This window comes from Telmatherina bonti (genome assembly GCF_933228915.1).
Source record: "Telmatherina bonti genome assembly, chromosome: 4".
Taxonomy (NCBI): domain Eukaryota; kingdom Metazoa; phylum Chordata; class Actinopteri; order Atheriniformes; family Telmatherinidae; genus Telmatherina; species Telmatherina bonti.
In genome coordinates, this window is record NC_136622.1 from 17,059,502 (window position 1) to 17,084,791 (window position 25,290).

Below are 25,290 nucleotides of genomic sequence, written 5' to 3' on the forward strand. Positions count from 1 at the left end.
GAAGATTTTATAAAAAGCTGATTCTGACAACAAACCAACCCATTTAATGAGAAAATGTAAAACTTTTAATGTCCTATCATTAAGCTTCAGACTGATAAGGTGACTGATTGCTTGCAGACTGAAAAAAGCAATTTTGAGCATTAATTTTCCTTCCTGGAATAATACAGAAAAATGATTTGGTGCTCATTAATGGCAACAGCAATTTTAAAAGAACATTAAAAACCATCTATTTAAAGCTTGTGCCATTTGTGGCTTGCCTCGGGGAATGGCGCTAAACTGTGGTTATTTTTAATACAGTGTGTTGCATCTCAACAATCCAGGAAGTTAAGCTCTTTGTGTTTCTGTCTGGGGATTTAATCTCAATTATTATTCTGTACAAAGATTGCCTTTTCTAGATAAACACATGCAATTTAATCGACCAAGTAAGTTGAGATTTGAATGTGACCCACTATGCCTCATAACATACTTTATTGTTCCCTCAGATCTAGGTAGATCAAAGCTACTGTTTGTTACATGCTTTATGTAAAAAATTTAGCTGCTCAATTTAATATCACAGTCCTGCAGAGGCGACGGGATGTTTCAGATTTGACAAAGTCTGTGTAGACCTTTCCAGTCCTGTAGAGTTGGTGTGTCCCTGTCTGTCACAGAGAGAGCACGGACTTATGATTTGTGAGTTGTTTATATTGGTAATCTGTTACACAAAAATATATAAGCATTAATATGAAGCGCATGAGTATTTGAAGTGACAATATGTATAACCACCCCAACCGTTGTTAGTTTCTTTTCTTTAATGTGTTTGTGAGTGTGAATTGCTAACTTAGTACAACAGAAGATGTTTCAAGGTGAAATGAGACTCTATGGACGTATTTGCATATTTCCTGCGTACGTGTGTCTGTGTTTCTTTCAGAAATGCAAATCTACTCGTTAGTCAGGTGAAGCTTCAGACAACTTGCAAGCATATTCAGCTTCTACATAAAATGTCATATAATGTAGATTATAGTTTTAATTAGCCTGCGTAGCTTCAGTCACTTGGCTGTAATTTACTGTAAATGTCAAGAGTATCTGTAGGTGTCGGCGCTTCTTTTTTGCTCAGGTTGAATGAAATGAAAAAGCAACTTTTAGTGTTGTAAATTATCAAACTTTGTTTGAAAGTAAAAGTAACATGAAACATGAACATGCTGAATGTTAGTCAATATAAGATCATCTAAAAAAATGAACCTATAACTTCACGTGTGTTTCGTGGCTGACTTTCTAATGTACAAAACGTCAACATTTTAAATCCATGTTCAAAAATCATGCTAATTTGTAATTGCAGTCTCAGTCTGCGTAATAATTATATTTATTCACAATGTAGGAATAGCCAAAGAAGGCTCAATAATCCAAAACCTTCTACTCTTTATGCCGCTGTCTGCTTTTTTAAAACATAGCATGCCTGTGCTTTGCAAGAGGTTAAATTCTCACATATGATCATGAATGGTAAAACAACAACCGTATTTCCAAGGTGACAAAACCAATACTTTATTATATTTTTCTTTGAAACTAACATAACTATGATACGGTGACTGATGGAAAAGTTTTACTACAAGAGAGACTGTCACCCATTTCCATATTTCTACTTATTTTTGTTTTGGTAGAGCATTCAAGTCAAACTTTGGCATTTCAAGAGTTTTGAACATTTATAAGAGAGGCTAATACATTTTTAAGGACTAAGACATAGTAATGCGTTTTATAAGACCAAAGATGCTAATTTAAAATCCTGCAAGAGACAGATACCTTAAACAATATCAGAACAATCACCAACTACTTTTGATGAAAAAAGTGCCTCATGCACTTCAAATTTTAATAATTGTCCACAAAGCAGCGTGATGCAGAAGAGTGCAAAGTGTTTGCAAAAGCAATTTCCTTAACTCCTAATGTAATAAAGGAACAGCAGCTAATAATCTTGGAGGGCAAGTTTAGATCTGGACGATCAATAAAACTTTCTGGAAGAAATCCTCACTTGAAAGCCAATCAAAGCCTCTGTTTAACTGCAAAAAGACCTTTAGGAAGTGCAGACTATGGAACGGTGGTGTAGTAAATGTCTACGAGGTAAGGGCTCATTTAGTTAGTGTATAAAATAATTTTTAACTTGAGCAGCCCAGTCATTTCCATCCCACTGTACCTAAGAGTGTGTGTTCACGGACGGCTGCGTGGAGGCGAGATCCCACAAAGAGCTGAATGTGGGTATCCATGAATATTTTAATATTTTGTACTCATCTCACATTACTGTTTGTCCAGCACCCGTCTCACCACCCACAATGAAATAAGATAAAGAGGAAAGTGGTAAAGTCACCTGCTGCTCTCTTTTGATGTTTGAAGCCATCGAAGAAAGAAGAGAAAATTAAAGACAACACCGTTTAAGATGGGAAACAGAGAAAACAACACTTCACAGTGCTGGGATTTATCTTTCTAAACTTTATCGTTTAAGGAAAGGCAATGTTGTTCAGTCATCTCCTGTCTTCAAGCAAAATGTGTGGCGAGAGGAAATAACTTATGGAGTTCAGCCTGAGGAATCATCGCCATCTGTAGTGATGCAGTGCCAGTAGGGAAATTGTCCCTGCATCTTCTTGACAACTTGAGTGTGAGTGTATGTCTGTGAAGGATGTTTTGCATTACCCAGAAGATTAAGCTAAAAAAGTGCAGTTGTCAGAGTGCAGAAGAAGTAAAAAATTTCCATCCATCAAAGAGATAAAAGATACTCAGAGTTATTTAACTTTTTCTTGTGTCATTTCCTACCCTTTACCTTAGTCCAGTCATCTAGATGTCATATTTGTGAAGGTTTTTTGGGGTTTTTTTCTTGAATTTCCCCTCTTATTCTATGGTGTTTCTTTCTTATTCTTTCCTCATTTCAAACTGTCACTCACTGAAAGCCAACCAAACAGTCTTGAGCAAGATTGAATATCTTTTTAGTTAATCACAAGCTTACACGTGCTGAAATGTTTGGAATCAGCATTAGAGCAAAATACCATGCACAGACAGACCATGGCTTGTTAGGACACCCAGAACACCAGATCTACTAACAAAATTAAAACTGTTATTTAATGGTGAACAATAATTAGTCACAGGATCCTTCATATTATTTAATGAGCTTACTGTCAATTTAAAGACAAACTACATAATACTACTGCATTTGACTAGGATCATACACCTGTTTCTAACTATAACACCTTCAGTCCACATGTTACATTCAGTACTGTCTTCTTGGGTTTCCAGATTGGCAATGTCTCGTGAGCGACTACCTCTCATTGGTTCATCTGGGAGCAAAACAACAGGTAATTTATTTAAATTATGACTAATATAATTATGAGATATTTTACTGGGAGATTTGTTTTAAAATCAGTATTTCTTTTAGGTGTGCTGTTTGGGATGGTAAGAGAAAGTCAAGATAAATATATAGTTAATACTCTGTCCACATATTTAAAAAAAACTAAGACTTCTCTTCCCTCCTTTCTAAAGCATGCCCATCACTGCCTAGAGACTGTAAAACAGTCATATTTAAAGAATTAAAATGCCATCCATATAAAAGGCAACACTCACATTATAAAATAAACAAGGAGTTTTCATTAGAAACTCTAGTTATTGCCAAAACAAAAATAGCAAAATCTTGCTAGTAATGTAGCATGACAGGTTTACTTGTAGCCGAGGCAACCAGCAAAATGGCACCCATAAGATGAAGGTTGTGTTTAAAAGTGTTATATTAACCCCAAAACTCATTGCCTCACTGGAACCGAGTATTGTTATTGGACAAAACAAGTTTTAGTAAAGTGTTGTCATAGATGTCAGATTGTTAGCCGAATAGCATAATTGCCTGTGTCATATTTTAAAGTTTTTGGGGGTTTTTTTGTTTTGTTTTTTAATATGAAGCATTGTGAATCAGCAATATCACAGTTTGTCCAAAATACTGTATGGTTTAAAGAGTTATGGTGTTAGGCAAATGAAAGGTTGTTGTGGATTTCTAATCACACAAAGGTGTATTGTTGACAGAACAGAATGACATTTGCTCTAACCGGGAAATATTCATAATTTGTTTAATTATTTATTCTTCCATTCTTTTCTATATTTAGTTGTTTATGTATTTATTTTTGTTTGTTTTTCATATGTACAGTAGTAAAGTATTACTTCAGTTAAAACATTTGAGTTTATTCAGAAGAATAAAAACATTTAGAAACACTCTTTACTTATTAGTGCATTTTGTATAATTTCCTGTTAGCAATTAAACTGAAAAATACAACTGTTTTCATAATTCAGTTGTTAAGAATGTTTTTCTCTTTTCTTATCTCCACTTAAAAAACATTATAAATTCAGCCAAACCACCTTTCCCCTCCCCCGCTCTTCAGAGCCCACACCAGGCAAATCGCAGGAAGTTCTCCCAGCAGCAGCAGCAGCAGCAGACCTCCTCCTCCTCCTCCTCACACTCTCATCAGGGCCCATCTTCCATCTTTCTGTCAGACACCACCATGACCCCTTGGGGAGGCATGGCTCTTTCTGAGTCCTCTTTTACTACTATTCCCACAACACTTCCTCCACGCCCCCCTCCACCTCCACCACCACCACCTCCAGCTCCCCGACCAACACCATCCTCCCCACATTGTGGAAAACAAGAAGAAGATGAAGAGGGCTCTAATTCAAGCTTCAGTTCTGAAATGGCATCTTCAACCCTGATGGTCCCTCAGAATAATGCAGGTATGACCGCAGTTAGAGCTAAATATGTGTAATCATGTGACCATATCTTAGACCAGGGGTGCCCAGATCCAGTCCTTGAGATGTATTATCCTCCAGCTCTCATATGCAACCCTTCTCCAACTCCTGAACCAAATAAATGTCTCGGTACCAGGCCTCTATACAGCCGAATCACATGCAAATGGTGGCGTTCAGCCATCTGATTGTTAGAGAAGAGATGCATCTAAAATGTGCAGGATAATAGATCTTGCAGATTGGACTTGGATACCCTAAAGCTCTGGTCAATCGGGACCCCTGCACTGCAGGGTTTAAATGTTTTCCAGTTTCAACACCTTACTTGAATTAGTGGTCTTTTAACAGAACTAGCTGTTGGGTCTGTGTAATTGGAATCAGGTGTGTTGGAGCAGAAAAGCATCTAAAACCTGCAGACAGTGGAACTCAAAGACCGGAGTTTAAGATCCCTGTCTTTGACACTTTTAATTGTGTGTATACCCACTGAGCATTTTAGCTTTTTGATTAAAGTATGATAATCACATTATCATCCTTTCTCATCACACATATTAACATAACATATATATTTATTTTTATACACACACACACACATATATATATATATATATATATATATATATATATATATATATATATATATATATATATATATATATATATATATATGTATATATAATTTATATAAACACATATAAAATAAACATACACTCACACATATACATCCATCTACATAAAACAATGTCTCAGAGAGAGGATAACTATACTTTATTTAGTTTGGTAGAGTAATGTGCTATATTAAAGAGCTGCAAAGGGTTATCCTCTCCATGGAAAACACTGTTCCTGAGTGACCTGCAGTGAGCTGATGTGTCCAGCATTTTTTTTCCTTTCTAGGTTTCACTATCATTGCCACCATATAGAATATTTTTTATAAACCACATACTGGCTATTTTAAATATGAACCTACAAATGAGAATGATATAGACTCTATAAGTTAAGAGTAACAAAATGAGGAAAGTTTCTGCATGATAAGATCTGAGCAGAGATGTGTAAACATTGCTGTTAATATGTCGGGCCATTTCAGCGTCTGTGTCTCACCTTAACCAAAACATTTTCTGTCTACCTTCTGTCTGTAGGTGGAGTAAGTAAAGCACTGCGGACAAGAAAAAAGGTGTTACCACAGCATCGGGTTCCTCGCCCTCCCCGTCTACCACCACTGCGTCCCATTACCAATCTCAGTTTCTCTCGAAGTTTTACCTTCTCCTTTTTTGAGCTGCCTCTGCACCAGTCCCCTCGCTGCCGTGCAGAACGTGTCAGAAACCTCTTCCTGCTTTTAAAGCAGATACATTACTGAGGACGGCTTCATTAATGAAGAATCTAACATCATTTAAAAATAGCCGTGGTGTAGTGGGGAAGTTTTTTCTTATTGATAATATAAATAAAACTACACTGTGTTCTATGTGTAATTGGTATTTTGTAGTTTTGTAGAAATAATGTGTGGATGTTAGTTTTTTTTAGGATTTTGTGTTTTCTTTATTTGTGCTTTCCAATTTCTTTGGGGGAATCCTAGTTTATTTGGATAGCTTGAGTCAAATATATTGAATTCTCATAATAAACTGCTACTCTTTAATCTAAAATGTGTTAAGTATAAGACTTAACACATAAGTATATGTATAAGTATAAGACTCTTTAAAATGAATATTTTCACACTGCAATGCATTAAAACATGTTCAAATTGATATAATGATTTCTCATTTAGTCTCTTAGTGTCTTTCTTTCTACCTCTTTCACTCACTCTTTCTTTCCAACACACGCACCTATACACACACGCACACAAACACACATATGGTATCTCTGAAAGCTGAGCTGGGATAATAGAGGCATTCAGAGTTATTGAATGGGCTGGTGAAGGGGAGGAGAAAGGGGCTGTAAACTGGCTTCAGTGTGCAGAGTTCAAGGCTGTTCTCCACTTTCCCTGATTCACGTGTGAGAGCTTGCGTTACCGAGTGTGTGCTGGCCATACACATGCACCCTCTCGCTGTCTGTCATGTGAACTGTTTGTAGTGATGTGGCTTCTTGCTGATAGATATTAACAAGCATTTCTCTCTCTGGCTGCTTTGGTTTGTTTTTGTTACAGACAATATTACTCAATATCTTCTTTGACTTGTAATTTAACACATTACACACACATACGGATAAGTGAGTAAGACTCATTAAACAAATACCCATTGTTCAAACAAGAGTGAAGTTAAACTTCACTGTACTGCCAGTTGCCTTCGACAGGGATTTCAGATGGACAGCACTGAGAGAAATGGTCTTCCTCACTGCATGCGGCATAATCCTGCAGTCACCCTGGATGAAGCACAGCTGGACATTCTAGGCCAGAGGGTAGAAAGGAAGTCCCTGTCATTTCTGGACAGGGTGAAGGCAAAATTTCGGTGAGTTAAAGGCTAGGTTTAGTATTGACTGCACTGTCAGTATGGGCCCTTTTATGTGCACATATTATTGAAGTTCTGGGTGCTCTGTAGTCTGAACGTCTGTGTTTATACTCCTCTAGGTGTTCTGGTTCAAGGATGAAGAGCCTCCTGCTGGGCTTTTTTCCTATCCTGTCATGGCTGCCTCATTACTCTATCAGGGAAAATGCTGTTGGAGATGCCGTATCTGGAGTCAGTGTGGGGATCATGCACCTGCCACAGGGTGAGGATACAGATAACAATCACACACTGTTTAGAGTCCAAAAAGGATTTCAACAAGCTGTTACAACTAAATACTTAATTTTCCTTTCTCATGCAGAAATGAAGGAATTTTTGTTGGAATTTGAAGTAGAGACATTAAAGCACATTTGTATTAAAATTTGCAAACTATATTTATAAAACTTCAAAATCAAATTAAAATAATGGTTTTATTAAGTCAGAGGTGTCCAGCTCCGGTCCTCGAGGGCCAGAATCCTGCAGGTTTTCTATGTATCCCTGCTCAGACACACCTGATTCAAATGAATTAGTAGTAGAGCTTAATCAGTTGTGCACGTCATTGGCTGTTTGATCCATTTAGTGGAAGCTAGATGTGTTGGAACAGGAATACATGGGAAACCTGCAGGACAGCAGCCCTCGAGGACCGACTTTGGAACCCCCTGGATTAAGTAAAATGTAATGTGTGTAAATATGCAGTTTGCATCCTGTGTTACATCAAATGGTAACTTTTGCTACATCAAGTGTATAATTTCTTATGAGAATAGGAAGTGGGTATCTGGTGTCAATAAACATACAACCATTTTGTATTTGTTTCGCTCTTCCTCTCCTGGTAAATAAATGAGGTTCAGATCAATAATCAGGTTTTCAAACTGCTTGACCTTTTAAGTGTCGGGTGTTCTTTAACAATTGAATGTTTTTCTTAAACTCTGGTACTGCAAACTCCCTAAAAACACTTAATTACTTAAAAAAATATGACTTTAAATTTATTTTAACATTTGTCATGCTTTTCATCTTCTCATCAAGGAATGGCCAATGCCATGTTGGTAGGAGTTCCTCCAGTGTTCGGACTCTACACTTCGCTCTATCCCCTCATCATCTACTTTGTCTTTGGCACTTCCAGACACCTCTCCATTGGTGACTATCAAGTTCATTTGTATGAATTTTTCTCAATATTCTCAGTGGTTTATTGTCTTGTTCAAGAGCTTACCCGAAAAAAGACCAACTAAAACCTGGATCAAACAAAAAACATCTCAGTTTTTGCATATTTCTGGTAAAAATGAATATAAAAAAGCAAAAGGTAGTTTAGTCATTCATTCATTTTACTTCAGTTTTACCGTTCAGTACTTTTTTTTTCCCCCTGTATGTGTGTGTTCATGTGTGACAGGTACTTTCGCCGTCCTGGCCATCATGATAGGGTCTGTTACAGGTAGTGTGGAGTTACCTAGCAACAGTGATGAAGATAGTCAGCTCGCTGTGGAAGCTGCTAAAGTGAACATGGCTGTACAACTCACCTTCCTTTGTGGCCTCATACAGGTACATACACAACCAAACAGCATGCACATGCTCAGACTCACTGTCACACACTTGAACCTGACCAGTAATGCATAGTTCAAGAGCAGAATTAAAGCATCCTGCATCGTCTTTTTGTTTTAATTAACAGTGCCAACCATTGTTTAGTGTTCTTTATTTTATTAAAAGTTAAGAGTGTAAACAGTACATATGAAGACACAATAGCGTCATGATCAGCAGTGAATGGAGGAGTTCTTTACTTCTGTATGTGTGTTTTTGCATTAGCTCCTACTGTACCTGCTGCAGGGAGGTGGTGTGTGTCGCTGGTTGTCTGATCCTGTAATCAGAGGGTACACCACAGCAGCAGGTCTGCATGTAATCATCCTGCAGCTTCCACTGATGACTGGAATACCTGCCCATAGACATACCGGACTGCTGGCTTCAGCTTTGGTCAGTTGATGCACTTCGTTACCGTCCCTCGCATACTTATATCAGCAATCTTCAGATCTGTTAAAGGGAAAAACCCCGCCTGCACATGACAGGCCAGTAAGAATATAGTGTAGCTGCCATATTTTTTTCTGATCTTACATAAGATTTATTGAAAATGATTGTTTACAACGTGTGAAAGTCAAATATTGTAGTTACAGCAGTTGAAACTGTAGATTATAAAGTGGACCAATATTGTTTTTAACAATCATAAAACAAAAAACTAGTCATTTATGTGTGTCTCCCTTAGACTTTAAAGGATGTTCTGTATGGAGTGACCAGTGCCGTACCAGGAGCTCTGCTAGTCTCCTTGGTTTCACTTGTGATGCTAATTGGAGGCAAGATGCTGAATGAGCGCTTTAAAAGCAAGCTACCTGTCGCCATTCCCTGGGAACTTATACTGGTGAAGCACATACACACACACACACACACACACACACACACACACACACACACACAATAGCACGAATATTTCATTTCATACACAAACACACAAATCAAATGGTTCTGCTATTGGCATAATGCATTTCCTTAGCCATTACCTGAATACTAATTACTTTGTTAATTTGTAAGTATTACGTATAAGATTGTACTAATAAATATTATCTCTAAAAACACCATGTGGAAATAGAACTTGAATAAATTAGAGCAAATATCTTTCTCAAGTGTTTTCTTAAATAAGCAACAAAATCCTGTCTTGGGCTCTTATACATGGAGCTGTATGCTAAGTTAGCCGTTAGCTTACATGTCGTCTATGCTGTCTACTGTTTTATGTACACATTTGTTATACCACATAACCAGCAATTTAGCACTCTCATGGATGGACAGACTTGTTTTACAAGTTCTATCATCCTAAAAATATGGAGAGAAGGTCCAGTGTTGCCTTTTTGTACACTGCACAAAATGGCCCATAAGGGGGCAGAGGGTGGGGTTGGATAGCGCAGTTAAATACAACAATTTAAGTCAATCATTTTAAGCTGAGAGACAGGTTTTATGCATGTAACAACCATTTCTGTTTTATTTATTTAATTTATAATTATGTCTTAGCTTTCTTAATTAACTACACAACACTTAAGTATCACAATTTCCTCAATTCTTGTTGGTGTTTAACTCCTACTACTAACATAGCTTTTTTTCCAATTTGAAAATCTAACTTTCTTGATCGGGTTAGAAAACGATTGCATTTTCAGCTCAAATTTATGCTTCTAAAATGACACTTACCCTCATGGATGCCATTTTTAGAATTACCATGCAATTTCTTTCATCGCAACCATAGGCTGCATGTTCTTCTGTCCCAAACCTTTTCCCAAAACACATTTAAACTTGTGGGATCCTCCATTTTTGTGCTTACACAGCTGTTGGGTTGACCAAGTATATAAAAACAAAACTGCACACACGCACACACAAGCAGACACACACATATAGTAGACTTTTGTCTGCAAGAGGCATCCAGATGGACAGATGCCACAGTGATGAACTGATGGATGACTCATGATTATATAATAATCTGTTTTTATCTCATAACCCACAAATCCCCACACATAGCAAATATCTGCACCTGGTTGCTGATTAATCAGCATCATATCCTCTGATGGTGGCGGTGACAATTACAGCAACATGGCCTTCATGTTTTTCCTCCTATAATCTTGTTTTGATCGAAACAGAAAAATGTAAATGACAGGAGCAAGATTTGCACACAAAGAAACAACTTCACAGAGTTTATCAGGGTCATTATATTGCAAGTGATCATCAGGTCAGCTTTTAATTCTTTGTTTTAGATCCATAGCAATCTGTAAAAAAAAACAAAAAAACGGATGTATTATGAAAGAAATGGCTTCATATCATCACTGTTTATCATGAATCTAGCAAGTTGTATTAATCCATAAAATTATGATTACATTAGTTAAGTGTCCTTGTTGATGTGTTTATTTAGGCTGATTTAAGAGACATTTTGATGTAAAACAGTTTATATTTGTCTTTCCAAATTCATCAGTGAGGAAAATTTTCACGCCCATTGTTTTTCACACACAGATCATCCTGGGCACCATCCTGTCAGTGCAGATGGATCTGGCTGGACAACACAGAGTCCAGGTGGTGGGACACATACCCAGTGGGTCAGTATAACTGGGTTATTCTATCTTTGTCATTCCACAAGGAAGTTTTCTTCTTTTTTTTAACATTTAACAGACATTTGCTGTAGTTTTCCGCATGCAGATTTCCTGCATTTATAGTACAATATGAAATATTCCAACTTTCTGTCACTTTGAAGTATTCATTTAATTAAAATATTGATTATTGAATAAGACCATTTTTTTCACTTCCACATTTCATATGCTAATCCTCTTATCTCCTCTAATTCATCATCAGAACATGACTCTGTTCTCAAACAGGAAATTAGCCAGTAATTTGAATATTTTCATCCCTGAATGTTGTGTTAAGACAATTACTAATTCATGAAATGGCTCGACTGGTTGTCACAATTCTTTATGTCACGATATGAAACATATAATTTCTTTAAGCAATTAGTAGTCAGTGTTTAAAACAGTCTTTTTTTTTCTTCCTCCTTACATTTCTCTCTCCAGCTTATTTCCCCCAGTCCTTCCCACTTTGTCTCATTACAGAGAGCTTTTTATTCCAGCTCTGTCTGTAGCTTTGGTTGGCTTCAGTTTCCTCTCAGCCATGGGCTCAGTATTCGCCCACAAACATGGCTACCAGGTGGACTCCAGTCAGGTACATTCACTCTAGTTATTACACCTATTTTAGCTGTGCTGTTGTTAATTTGAATCATTTCTTTTTAAAAAGTCAGAAAATATTAGACATTCTCTCACCCATGATCACCATTATTCAAATTTAACACAAACAAGAGACATTTCTTTGCATTAGGCCACAGCTAGAACTCAAAATGATTCAGACATCAGCTGTGCTGTTGTTGGTAGCTTCTTTTCATCTTGAAATACAGATTTTAGGTTAAAAGAAACACAGTTTGCAAACCTAATAAAATAAAAATTCAGAGCTAATAACAAGGCAAACTTTAACTTTTGCAGAACCTCAAGGTTTGAAGGGGTATGACTTTCTTCAGTCTTTGATCCAGTTACTGCAGACTTTATTTTGTGGCCTCATTTTTAAATCTGCTGCTGCCTGATATAACTCAGAGATATTGAGTCACAGTTGTTTCTGCCAGTCAGCATTCAGGGGGTTTATTAGAGCTGCCAATTAGGTAGAAGGCTTTTCTCACATTAGCAATACGCTATTAGCTGTGTGTTTCCCTGTGTATGTTTTGAGAACACACTTGCAATTATTTAACACTTTTTCAGACACAAGTTTAACACAAAGTGCTTTGCAAAGCAAAAGCTTCCAAAGACACATACATTTAATATAACAAGATGCAAGAATGAAAAGTTTAGCAACACCTATCATACAAGCTTGAAACATGAATTCCTTAAGAAATTTTGCTTCTTGACAGAATAACTCAAACTCAGTTCAGTTCAATGGTGTGTGTGTTAGTAATGAAGACTTTAGAAATGAAAACAGTTACATTGTATTTCTGCTAATAGATTCTTACTTAGCCTTTAAGAATCTAGAGGCAACATAAAGGTAGATAGAGATGACCAACTGGTTTATATCCTGTATGATGTAGAAGCCTGTGTCCCGTAAGCCCATGTTTTACTTGGGACTTAGCTGTCTGTATCTTGATCAGGACCTGCTGGCTCTAGGTCTGTGCAACACTATCGGAGGAATGTTCCAGTGCTTTGCTGTCAGCTGCTCCTTTTCTCGCAGTATGGTCCAGGATAGCATCGGGGTCAAATCACAGGTGCTGTTATCTATTCCAGTTGACATCAAAACCCAGAGCACTTCTATATGAGTAATGTTTCAGAGGGACACAGTAAAAAATGAATAAATAAACTCTATACTATTGTCTGTTTCCTTTCACTGATTTTTATTAATTTATGATGTCTTATTTTAGATGGCAGGTCTGGTATCAGCTTTGACGATTCTGACTATATTGTTGAAGATTGGTCATCTCTTCGAGCAGCTGCCAAAGGTAGAGTGAATGTATGAGAAAGTCATGGAATAATCATAATATTCATCAAGAGTTCAGATCAGATATTTCTCAGCTGTTGCAGCTTGCTTAAGCCTTCCATAAGCCTGTCAGACACTGGCATGTAGCTGTTACATTATTTATGATTTTAACGATTTGTAAGTGTTGTGTAAAGTTACAACATGCTACATGACATTTACCAACATCACTTAGCCACTAAAAGGTCATAGTGACACAATGCCAAGAAAACCAAGCAAAAACAGATGTTTGTAATGTGTTTGTTATGTCCTGGCTACAATTTAATCTCTTTATAAACCACCACTGTGAAATGGAGATCAAATTCATGGATATACTAAAAAAAAAGCTCCAGGACATGTCTAACGTAAATGATCAGATTTGGGTTTTGTGTGTTTATGTGTGTGCGCATGTATAGGCAGTGCTGGCCGTTATCATCGTGGTGAACCTGCAGGGGATTCTGGCTCAGTTTAAAGATGTGTGTCTGCTCTGGAAAGCTGACAGATTGGACCTGGTGGGCCACAAATACACTTAACAGTCTAGGCCTGTTGCATGTGTCTCCCTTCTCATCCTGTACCCACCTCTCCTCTCTTCATGTCTTCAGTTGGTGTGGGTAGCGTCACTGATTTCCACCCTCATCTTTAACCTGGACCTGGGTTTGGCTGTGGCTGTCGTATTTTCTCTGCTAACACTTATCTACAGGACTCAACAGTAATGATAACCTTACATGATCAACTATGATACAATGATTATTCAGTTTGATACAAAACCTGTTAATACCTCCTGAATAGGCTTTGTGTTAAACCTATTTTGGAATCTGTAGGATATTTTATTTATCTTATTATTTTGCATTACAGACGATTTCAAATCTTCACAAACTCTGTACTTACCATTTTCAGAGACCAAAAGTCACTAAATTTAACGGGCAGTTATTTTCTTGATGGTGACTAGATCTACAGATCTCTTTTTTTGTCTATTTGTTTTATTCACAAAATAGGAGTATGAATTTGTTTTCAGAGCAAATTTTCAGTGTATGATTTAAAACAGGGGTAAACATTAGTTTTTAAAGCAAAACAAGAAGGAAACAAAGCTCATGGAAAAGAAAAAAAGAAAACCAAATTAATAAAACCCACTTTTGAAACAAACTAAAAACAAAGTGCATGTTTGTATTGTATACAGTTTAATTGTCTTCTTATTTTGAAATAAAATGGTATCAGTGTTTTATCTTAGTGTCTTAAATTTATATTGAAACTAAAAGGATAAAAGGATGTAGGTTCTGTGTGCAGAATGGAATAAATTCTGCAACTCTTCACATTCTTCTCATACATTTTAATAGTTCAGTGTTTCCTTCTGTCATACTTCTTTCTCATTTCATCTTACTTGCGCCTTCATTAATATTTCTCTCTGTGTCTCTTCCATCTTTCATCTCCACCTCATCTTCCAGCTCCTCCGTGGCTGTTTTGGGTCATATTCCTGGAACAGACTGTTACAGAGATATGGGAGTCTACCTTCAGGTAAACTTAATCTCTCTTACAAAGAATGTTTTAGCAAATTTCTAAATGATTAACCAACGTGCTAAAGAAATCAGCATCATGTTGCATATCTGACCTTTAATGCCAACTCATAAAAGGTTGCCTTGCTAAGGAAACAATCTTTATTTTTTTTCCATTTACTCCCTCTTATCTGCAAAGAATGTTGATATAGCACGTGTTACATCCCCAACTAACTGGTTATGTTTTAATAACTGAAATTTACTGCTTGCTAATTTTAAATGTCAGTCAGTGAAGTCTAAATCTTTGATTTATGTGGGGTAAAAGCAGATAATACTGAGTTGCTCTTTGTCAAACTGGACTCCAAAGCAGAAGGCAACTTTAGAACAGACCATTTTACACATGAACACTGAAAACTGTCCAAGCTATGAACTTAGGAAGCTGTAATAAAACCACAGCAAGTAAGTGGTTTCATTTTTAAAATCATGCGCACATGCATTTTTTCTTGTGACTGGTTTGAAACCTAAGCTTTTTTTTTTTTTTCTCTCAAACCCTAACTCGGTATTTTCTCTGTTGATTATCAACAGAAATTTAACCCTAAAACCTTACTAATGTTTTCTTTTTTCTGTCCTTTGTTAGGTAGTAACTAACTAAATGAGGGGTTGGTTCATCTGAAACTGAAAAGACGTCAAAGTTTTTCAAAAAATCCAAAACTCCAATCCAATTCCTGCAAATAACATGATCCTACAAGTCATCTGCTTGTACCTTTGAGTACAAACTATAAAGTAATTTCATACACTTCAGTAAAGCATTTTCTTGTTAAAGAAGTCACCTCCTCCTACCTCCTTATAAGGAGGTAGGAGGAGGTGTTGCAGTTGTGTGATGTTGTGCTTTCATGCAGCACTTTTAATCATTAACGATTTAATGATGCAAGTTCAGGACTAATATGTGATCATTGTTGTCTCGCTTCTCAATTATGCAGAGTTAACAAAACAATATTTTCTTGAAACACATTCACTTCCTGGTTTGCACAATAATGTCATATCAAATATATTTTTTTAATAACACAACTGTTACCCTTCTTATGTCTCAGCTTGGCCACAGTTATCAGAGCAGTGGGAGTGTGTGTGTTAGAGAGAAGAGCGCAATAATTTCCTTTATTTGTATAAAGTCCCACCTGATAAAGACTTGCACACCTTCTGTTCTATTCTATTCTAGTCATTTAGCAGACGCTTTAATCCAAGGCGATTTACATCTGAGAGTGAGAAATCAAACAATAGAGGGCATCATACATAAGTGATAGACCGCTGTGAGTCCACTTGGATCGAGGTGTTGCCACATAGTGCGGTAGGCAGTGCAAATTTTTCCGTTCTTTTCTTTGTTTTTTTTCTCTCAATCCAATAGTCCCTTTGTTAAAATATGAGAAACAATAGTTCCCACATTATTGTGTTGAGTGCAGCTTATTCATTGCTGGTTTCTTGCAAAGAACTGGACCACGTAATCCAACTCTTCTGACGAATCAAATCAAATCAAATCAAATTCACTTTATTTATCCGTTAGGAACTTCATTTGCGGGTAGAGCACGACCATGACAAATAAAATAAAAAGACATGTCCACACACACAACTCAACATGTCAGTTAATAAATAAGTTAAAAACAACAATTGACACCAATATGCCATACACAGTCATAAATATAACAGTCTGCAATAGCCATCAACCATTTAACAGACGGATAGAGGTGGGAAGGAAGGTGGAAGTGGCCCTCTTTGTTCTCAGAGGGAGAGACCTGTACCTGCGCCCTGAAGGTAACAGGGTGTAGTGAGAGTGCAGGGTGTGCGAGGGGTCAGTGGAGATCTGGGTGCCTTTTCTCAAGACTCTGGTGTTATAGATGGTACTGAGTGACTGCTGCTCCTGACCTGAATAGAAGAGTTGAACGAAGTGATCACCCTATGCATAAAAATCTAGCTCTGTCACTCATCCCACTGACACTACGTGACTTTTGATTAACCTCACTGACTACAGGCTGTGGAGCAACATCTGTAAAATATCATCAGTATGATGACTTCAACTTGTCTTTTATCTGTATGTGAAATACGTTCTGATTTCAACTGTGTGTCAGCAGCCTTAGTTTGTTGGGTACTGATATATATATGACATCACTGTCAGGTTGACATCCTCTTTCATCATAAAAAACATGAGAAATAACTTTACATTAGACACATGAATATTCCAGTAGCTGCATATGCTATTTATTGCGACCAGTTAACTTAATTAATATGAAATAATAATAAAATATTGAGCTTTGACAGGACAGCTACAGCCAACACTCTTGTGATGGTCAGACTTTAATCAACTTAATAAACTACTCTTAATTAGCAAACTTATGCAGCTAAAAATACTAATTAAAGATAAATCTGCCTGAAACCTACCATCTGTCGTACATTAAAACACCAAACTGTCACCCCACGCAGTCTGTTTGGGTTCAGAGTATCTGAGTTTTTGTCAACCCCTTTCTGATCCTTTTAGTTTATCTGTCTTCAGTCTGTTTCACTGGTGGCTGCTGCGCAGCTTCTCCCTGAACATTTTGTCATGCGTTAATGATGGAGTCTATAGTTAGCTTCTTTGTTAAAGTCTCCCTCAGTGAAGTGAGTGCATCTCTTCTCCTTTTATTTCTTTTTAGCACATCACATATGCACTGTTAAAAAAAAGTAAGAATACTATTTCTTGTTAAGTATGAACCAAAGTTTGCCTAAATGGTCATCATTTGTGTTTTGATTATATTAATAACTTATCTGCACATTTACGAGAAACCAGTTTTTACCTTGGTTTGTTAAAATTTTCATTTCTGAAAAGAGTTAAAGTCTATTGGTCATTCTATAAAACCACGAAAAAAAAGAAGTATTAATTAGGAAAATTGTGGCAGTAAATCCCCTTCATCATCTGCTGAGAGTTTAAAAAGTTTTCAATAAGTATAACTAGCAGCTAAATTAAAAAATAGTAATTATTTGTCACACAGCAGTTTATTGTCATCAGCTGTGTACTAAAAAGTATACTGATACAATTTTTTTCAAGGTTGTTATGTGTCTTTATTTGTCCTTTGCAGTCAGATATTATACAAAAACACTGTATAAAACTTCAGTAACAGTATTTTGCTCTAAAAAGTATTTTAATTGGTGATTTAAAGCCTCTTAGTGTATTTTCATAATCTATATATCAGTATGTACAATTGTCAGTAGATGTTTTTAAGCTGGGCATCTGTGCATGTTATGGTTAAAGCTGAAAGTTTGAACGACATTAAACTACATTAAATATAACTATATGTACAGGACAGGAAATGTATAATGACATGATTAAAATGAGAGAAAACAATCAAGTTCTGAAGAACAAATAGAATATAGTTTTTTTTTTTTTTAGTTTGATATTTGTTTTATCATTGTCCTTAGTTTTTTTGCTTTTTTTTTTTTTTTTTGTAGTAACACATAGAAATCTGTTACGTGACCCAGACCATCCACTGCTTTTTAGGAAAGAGGTCAGAAGCAACCAGTTGGAAATAACTGGCTTAATCTTTAACATCCTATAACCTAAAGCTAACTGGGAGGGAGAGTGGGGAAGAATCCATGTAAATCCATGCATGTCTCTGCTTTTTAACAGGCTAAACCAGTTCCTGGAGTAACGGTACTCTCATGTTCCAGTCCAGTTTACTTTGCCAACTCAGAGCTGCTCTTTACTGAGATCAGACAGGTGACGACACTTGCAGTAACTCGAGAATTTTATAGCAATTACTGATGTCATTATATTAAGTCCTGGCTGTTAGATTAGTCTTACATTAAAACACTGTCAGTCTTAATCCACTTAATGCTGACAGTGACAGAGTCAGCCCTTTAATTTGTTTTCTCATCATGTAAATAGATTAATGCTGTATGTAAACTTTTATAAGATGCCATTATTGCCATTTAAATAATGTGAATTAGTTTGTTGTTGCTCTGTAATCCCTTTGGTTGAAACAGAAAACTTTACTTGACTCCCAGACTTTTTTGTCCCACTTTATTTTCTCCTTCTCACCACGGCAGAAAGTGAGTTGTGGCCAGAAGGAAAACCCAGTTGGAATTCCTTCTGCAACTTGCATGACTACTTCCTCCTCAACCCTGAAAGACACACACATCTACCGCCTGGTTTTAGATCTCAGCTCAGTTACTTTCATGGACTCGGCAGCCATGACAGCACTTTGCAAGGTGAGCAAAGAGAAGAGGCAAGAAGAATACATTTGGTTTACATTAGCTGACTTAATTGTAAGAAATGATTAATCTCTTTAATTGATGTGCATTTGCTTGTTACTGTTGTACCAATCGCATAACAAAGCTATTAATTCACCCCTTACAACAGGTGTGTTTCTGTTACACCAAAAATTGCGTAATAAATATCGCAATTAAAAAAATGCTAACGGAAACACCTACATTTTGAAAGAAGTCTCAAATATTGATAAAGTTTTTACACTCATGGTGTTTTTTCAGTTGTTTTGATATGAAATATAACGCAAAAGCATAAAACCCTTTTTGTATTTCTGTGTTCCCGGATGTGACGGAACAAACAGCGAATTTTAGAGTTTTAGAAAAGAAAGAGGGTAAAAGCTTCGAAAAGCCGTAGCAAATTCTCTGCAGCACGTAGAAAACCCCAAAAATGACGCTACGTGGCTACTTTGCATTGGTCACAATTCTCACAAAAACTGCGGCTTATGGAAACATCCACAAATTGCAATTGTTGTTTATCAAAACTTAGAAATATCGCTTTATTTTGTAAAACAATGTAATGGAAACGACTGACTGCCATGTCTGCTGTCTGTTATTGGGACCAGATGTTTATTAGTCAAGCATTCACTCTGGTTCCTTCCTGCTGCTCAAAGACTTCAAGAACAACAACATGTGCTGTAATTGCATGTGAGATAATAAAAACATGAGAAACATGCTCTAGAAGTTATACACACAGTCGCAGCTATTAGTGAGTAGCAGTTTCATTCTCACTGATGAACTTTTAATCCTATGCTCTTTGACCTCAATGATAATAAAAAGAAAAAAAATCCTTATTAACCTCAATGAATCAACATTTTGCATAAGACAAAATGTGTTCATGATTTACAGGGTATTTAATTCTTTTTTATGTGTGTTTGTGCATTCACCAGGTTGTTGAAGACTTGGACATGCAGGGTGTCAGCGTGTTTCTCGCAGGATGCACAGGTCAGCATCACATTTCATGCTCACTTACCTCTTACAGTGTGCTCAGTCTTCTATTTCTTTTTTACTCAATAACTCACACATACATACACACATATGCAAAATATGATTTTGATGTTTTACTACTATTTCCACAGTTTAGTATCCCACCAATCTTCCAATACTTCTTTCTGTACTTTGCTAAAACAATTACTTTCTTATTGTGAGTTGTGAATTTCAACTTAAAAGCTTCACATTCATGATCTAGTTCAGAGCAGATTTAGTTCTCATCTCAGTTGCATTATCTGAAGATACAAAAAGTTGGTGTTTTGTATTTCTAAAACTTTCTGTGCGTCAACAGAGACAGTTTTATCACAGCTCCAGATTCAGGGTTATATACCAGACAGCGTGCCCAGCTCTTGTCTCTTTCCATCGGTTCATCATGCTGTCCAGCACTGTCTCACCACCTTGTCCATCTCTCCAAAGGTAAAAAAAAAAAAAAAAAAAAAAAAGTCTTACTCAAGTTAAATAGAAGATAGAAAATTGCAGTTTTAGTGTAAGTTTTAAATATAAAAAAAAATGCTTGTGTCTTATGTCACTGTAAATTTTGTTGTAGCACTTAAACAGATCCATTAAATGTAGTCTATTTTAAGGGTTTATAGTTAAAAAGTAGGGGGCTCAATCTTATGGGCTCAAATGGGCTTAAAGCTGCTTCACACAGCTATTTGATCAGAGGTGTATAAAGTAGAAGATGAAGTAAAAATAAAGTAGAAGTCCTGCCATGTTTTTGGATCTACCTGTGCATTTAGAACAAGTATTATTACTAATAAGCTCATCTACCTTGCAGTGGAGCTCAACTAATTAAATTCACCTAGTTTAGTGACTGCTTGGAAAGAACTGCTGGACAGGACTTTCACTTTCTACTTCTACTTTATACATCTTTGTATTTGATATACAAGTTGTATCAAGACATGTTGCATGCCATCCTCTCATTGTCTGGTGGTATGTGCTGGAAATGGGGTAATTTCACTGTTTATCTGAACAGAGGAAACTAAGGAAGAGTGGACAATAGTTAAAAAAAAAACATTATTTTTCATACATGATTATCAAAAGTTACTATGGAATTGCTCAATAAACAATAAAAACATGCTTGAAATACCAAAGAACACCTCTCTAAAGTAAAACGTCGGTTGTGATATGTAATGTCATTCGTGTACAAATGAAACCTGTTGAGGAGAAAGACATGTGTCCTGATTTCTGGTTTCATTAATATGGTTTTGATTGGCCATTAGCTCATTTTGTATCCTAACGAACCTTAATGGTTTATGTTGCAAGAGTTTGTTCTTTTGAGTGTTTTGTTTTGTTGTTCCAGTCCTTTTGGTGATTGCAACATAGCTGTGAAATGATAGTTACCCCATCAGCTTACACAATACCCAATTTTCCCAGATCATCTAATTTTTTATCCTGATGTCCCACTGATTATTATCCTGACATTAGAAAATAACAACTTTTTCAAGGTTTATAAAGACAAATGTTGCCCTATGAAAACGAGAGTTTAATCAAACTAGGAAAAAACAAGTGAACCTAAAAAAAACTACATTACATCGTGCTGAATTTTGCAAATATACATAGACCGACAATAAATGTCTGGCTTTCAAGATCATATGTTTGTAGCTACGCAAAAAAACATAAAAATTATGTTAGTTTGATCATATTCACAGTTTGCAGAATAATGATACCGTTGTCTTTTATTATTAGATAAATGTATAGAGTGCTGACCCTAAATTGTCTGATTTGTAAAGCATGTTTTATTACTGCTTGTTGGGGTTCTGGTGTCAAAGAAACCCTCTAAACAGGAAATACATCATCGGTCAATGGCAGGATGAAGCAGGACACATAAACGACAACACAGGTCTCCACAGTGGTGTAGCGGAATATGCCTCTACGAATTATTAATTTATGAATTTATTAATTACCTCGGAGCACCACTCATCACTTTTAAATAACCTAAGATTCAGGCGTATGAGACACCGGAAATACTTTCAATTCAATAAACAGTCTCAATTTAAAGGAGTAAATCCTAAGAACGAATGAACCAGAAATTGTGCATTCAGAAATTATGACAAGAATGGATGAATTGATTATACATATTTATTACAATGATGATAAACAACACAATAGAAGAAACGAAACAGTAAAAAGGAAGTTATTAATGGCATGGGTTAATGGATATGGCTGCATGGGTTTTCAATTCTGGCATTAATAAGGAACGCTGAAATTAATGAAATGAGATGGAGCAGGAAGAAACTGGTTGGAATTAAGCAAATAAATCGGGATGATTATCTTACTTAAATCTTTGATAAGAACGTGTTCAATAATCCTAAATTTGGATAAGAATTCAAATTTAATTATTTAATTAGAATTTGATGTACTGGTTTGGGACATCACAAATGTCAGAGCGCTATCAGATCCTACTTGAACACTGAATGTCCGGACTGGGGTCGAAGCGGTTGGTTGCTTCCCTATTTGGCGCATTTCCAGGGGATTGGATCCCTGGAGCGTCAGAAGATGTAGGTCTACATAGCTACTCTGGGCTTCTGGGTCCGTTCAGCGGAGTACCAGAGTGGCGTGATGATGATCCAGATTGTCCCAAAAATAGATAGTTCCAGATTTTACGTGTAAAGACGCAGTGGAAAAAGTTGGAGCTACGGTTCTAGTTAATTACTGATCTCAGGAAAAATGACTGGTTACAAATAAACACTTGTTGTACTTTCTCCCGTTCGGAAGAACGGAGGGGTAAAAGCTTATAATGAAATAACTAAAAAGAAAAGGCGAAAAACTAAAGAAACTAAACAGAAGACAAAAGCTAAGAGGAAGAAAAAGACAAAAAGCTGAGAAAGTCAGGCTGCCAGTCTAATTTAAACAGACCCGCCTTTCGAACTTCCAGCCAATCATGAGTTGCTTCTGTCAGAGGCTGACCAACCTTATCCAATCAGGTCAGCTCTAGTTCCTTCCCTCTGCATCTCATTAATGTGAACATGATACCCAAAATTCTTTGCTTTGACTCCAATACACATCAAATCACATTCTTTCAGAGTTATGCAGATTCCTCGTTTGCTGGGGAAGAAAAGCATTAACTTATAGTATTACTTTCACACATGAAAAGATTGGCTACATGTAATTTTATTAAAGGTGGATTAATTAATTGTCATGACTTGTCCTCATCGGGCCATAAATCCTAAAAAAGGAAAACTCACATTTTATTCATTCACATTAGTAGCTTAGGAGAGGTCTGAAGCTTGAAAAACACAATCAACAATTATTTAATGCAGTGTTTATGATTAATATGCGTGTGTGATCAGTTCAAAGAATTAAATCACATTTCAAGATAAAATAATGAAAAAGAAGAAATTCAATCAAAACAATTAACCACAGTCATTTAGACTAAGTTAAATCGGTTCCTTCAATTGGGGAAAGAAGTTTGGATTTCTTTCCAGTCTCCTTCTTAGTCAGGGGAGGGGGTTGTTCTGGCGCCATGAAGTCTGGTACTTTGATGAAAGGTGTCATTTTTGACAAGAATCAAGGTTTGTGTTGACACAGCGCATTCTGTAGAGAGAAAAGGTGTAAATCTCTTAGTGTCGTCCTCCCTTGGGTCAGATGGTCACCCTCCTCGTCCTGTGTGGACCAGTCTTACTGCAGAGAAAGAAATGACAACATCCGGTTCGAATGTCTTTTAATCCTGGAAGGCCAAGATCACTACAGTGGCCTCTCAGAGCTCTGAGTTTTAGTTTACTTTTAAAGTTTTTCTGGTACAGACTGCTCACCAAAGGCAGGGTGGGTACAGCAGGCATCACAGCAGTTGACCTTCACAGCATCTGAAACCCCACATGCTTCTCTCTATCCCCCTCCCTCCACCAGTCACAGTCTTTATATTAGTTACCAGTTTAACCATTTTAAAACTAGGGTTCCTGGACATTACTACGTACAAATTAACCACTATTTACAGCCTAATTCCCCAAAAAATATTTACATACTTACATACAATGCGACTTACTAAACTAAATACATAACAAAACACATAATCATTCAAAAATAACCAACTAATCAAAAACAACCCAATCACTCCCACCCCTCTACTCCGGGTTCTTGGATCAGCCCAGACGAGCAATCATAAACAAATTCTCCACAGCTTGGGTCCTATAGCTGCCTCCATGTGTGCGCTCCATGAAGCCACGCCCAACCAGACCTCAGAGAAAGAGATGTTAGTGATGGTCACCCCAAACAAAAATCACAAAACAAAACTTAGCAAAAAAACCAAGAAAAACATGTTACAATATAATGAATATGTTCACCTTAGTGAGGGGCCCGTTGTGCTACCCCTCACACTGCTGTATATACTCAACTCTAAATAAAATCCAGTTCACTCTGATAAGCAGCTACATTAAAAATCACTGCAGATTTAAGCATGACTGGTTTAATAACAGATGTGAAAACATTGACTGTCTTTTCTGTCCCATCCCATGTGCCTCTCACCTGCCATGACTTACTGATTTGATATCCAGTCATGGCAGCTCTGATTCAATCAATCAATGGCGCGTTGACTTTGAATTTAATTCTGTTGGCCTCTCAGTTACCAATGTTGATTTGTTGTCGTCCACGTCAGCTCTCTGTCTAAATCTCTATCATGTTCTCTGTTAAGAGCATCAAAAGAGATTTCTGACACCCGTTTAGTGTAATCACAGTATCTCTAATGTAATTTCTTTGTTCTGTTGTCTTGCGGCATTGTAAGCAGGACATTGTGTGTCACATACACCGCTTTTTATCTTGCTGGTAAATGTAAAGTACCGCTTTATTAATACCAAATGACTATCAACACAGTTTATATTTTTTGCTTAATTGATTTAGATCATTTTCTTAAAAGTGACTCTCTTTGGACACCCCATGGTTTAATATGAAGTGTGATAAAGCATCTCACCATACTGTTTTCATATCATCCTTTCTTTTTTTCTCTCTTCCCAGGAAATGAACTTGGACGTGAGTGAGTGCTGAATCAACAATATGTCCTCTGCAACTGAATGTAAATTATAGGACAATGATCTCGTAGTATGGATGTTACACATCTCATAATTGAATTGTTTCAAAGCAATGCTACGCAGTCTGCATGTGCTGGTACTTCTCACAGTATTTCTCACATATTTCCAGACAATAAATATACTTAATACTTATACTTATTATCATTGTTGACTGTTATATTATGAAGTATTTGCAAGATAATGGAGGGCAATCATAAAAGAGGTCTATGTCTAATTCTGTATACATCCATGTGATGACTGAATGTAACA

The 25,290-nt window shown here is 36.6% G+C and overlaps 1 protein-coding gene across 1 annotated transcript; it reads left to right on the forward strand.

Moving 5' to 3' along the window:
• Positions 1-7,020: 7,020 nt before the first annotated feature.
• slc26a6.1 (solute carrier family 26 member 6, tandem duplicate 1) lies at positions 7,021-24,997 on the forward strand (the record flags this gene model as incomplete). The annotated part of the gene is made up of 18 exons (XM_079238456.1): positions 7,021-7,166; positions 7,286-7,425; positions 8,223-8,333; positions 8,584-8,732; positions 8,994-9,158; positions 9,445-9,597; positions 11,226-11,308; positions 11,777-11,924; positions 12,892-13,005; positions 13,159-13,236; positions 13,667-13,762; positions 13,853-13,959; positions 14,693-14,762; positions 18,393-18,482; positions 18,812-18,973; positions 19,918-19,972; positions 20,310-20,434; positions 24,968-24,997. 18 exons carry the CDS (start codon positions 7,021-7,023, stop codon positions 24,995-24,997), a joined length of 2,022 nt encoding a protein of 673 aa, XP_079094582.1.
• Positions 24,998-25,290: the final 293 nt, after the last annotated feature.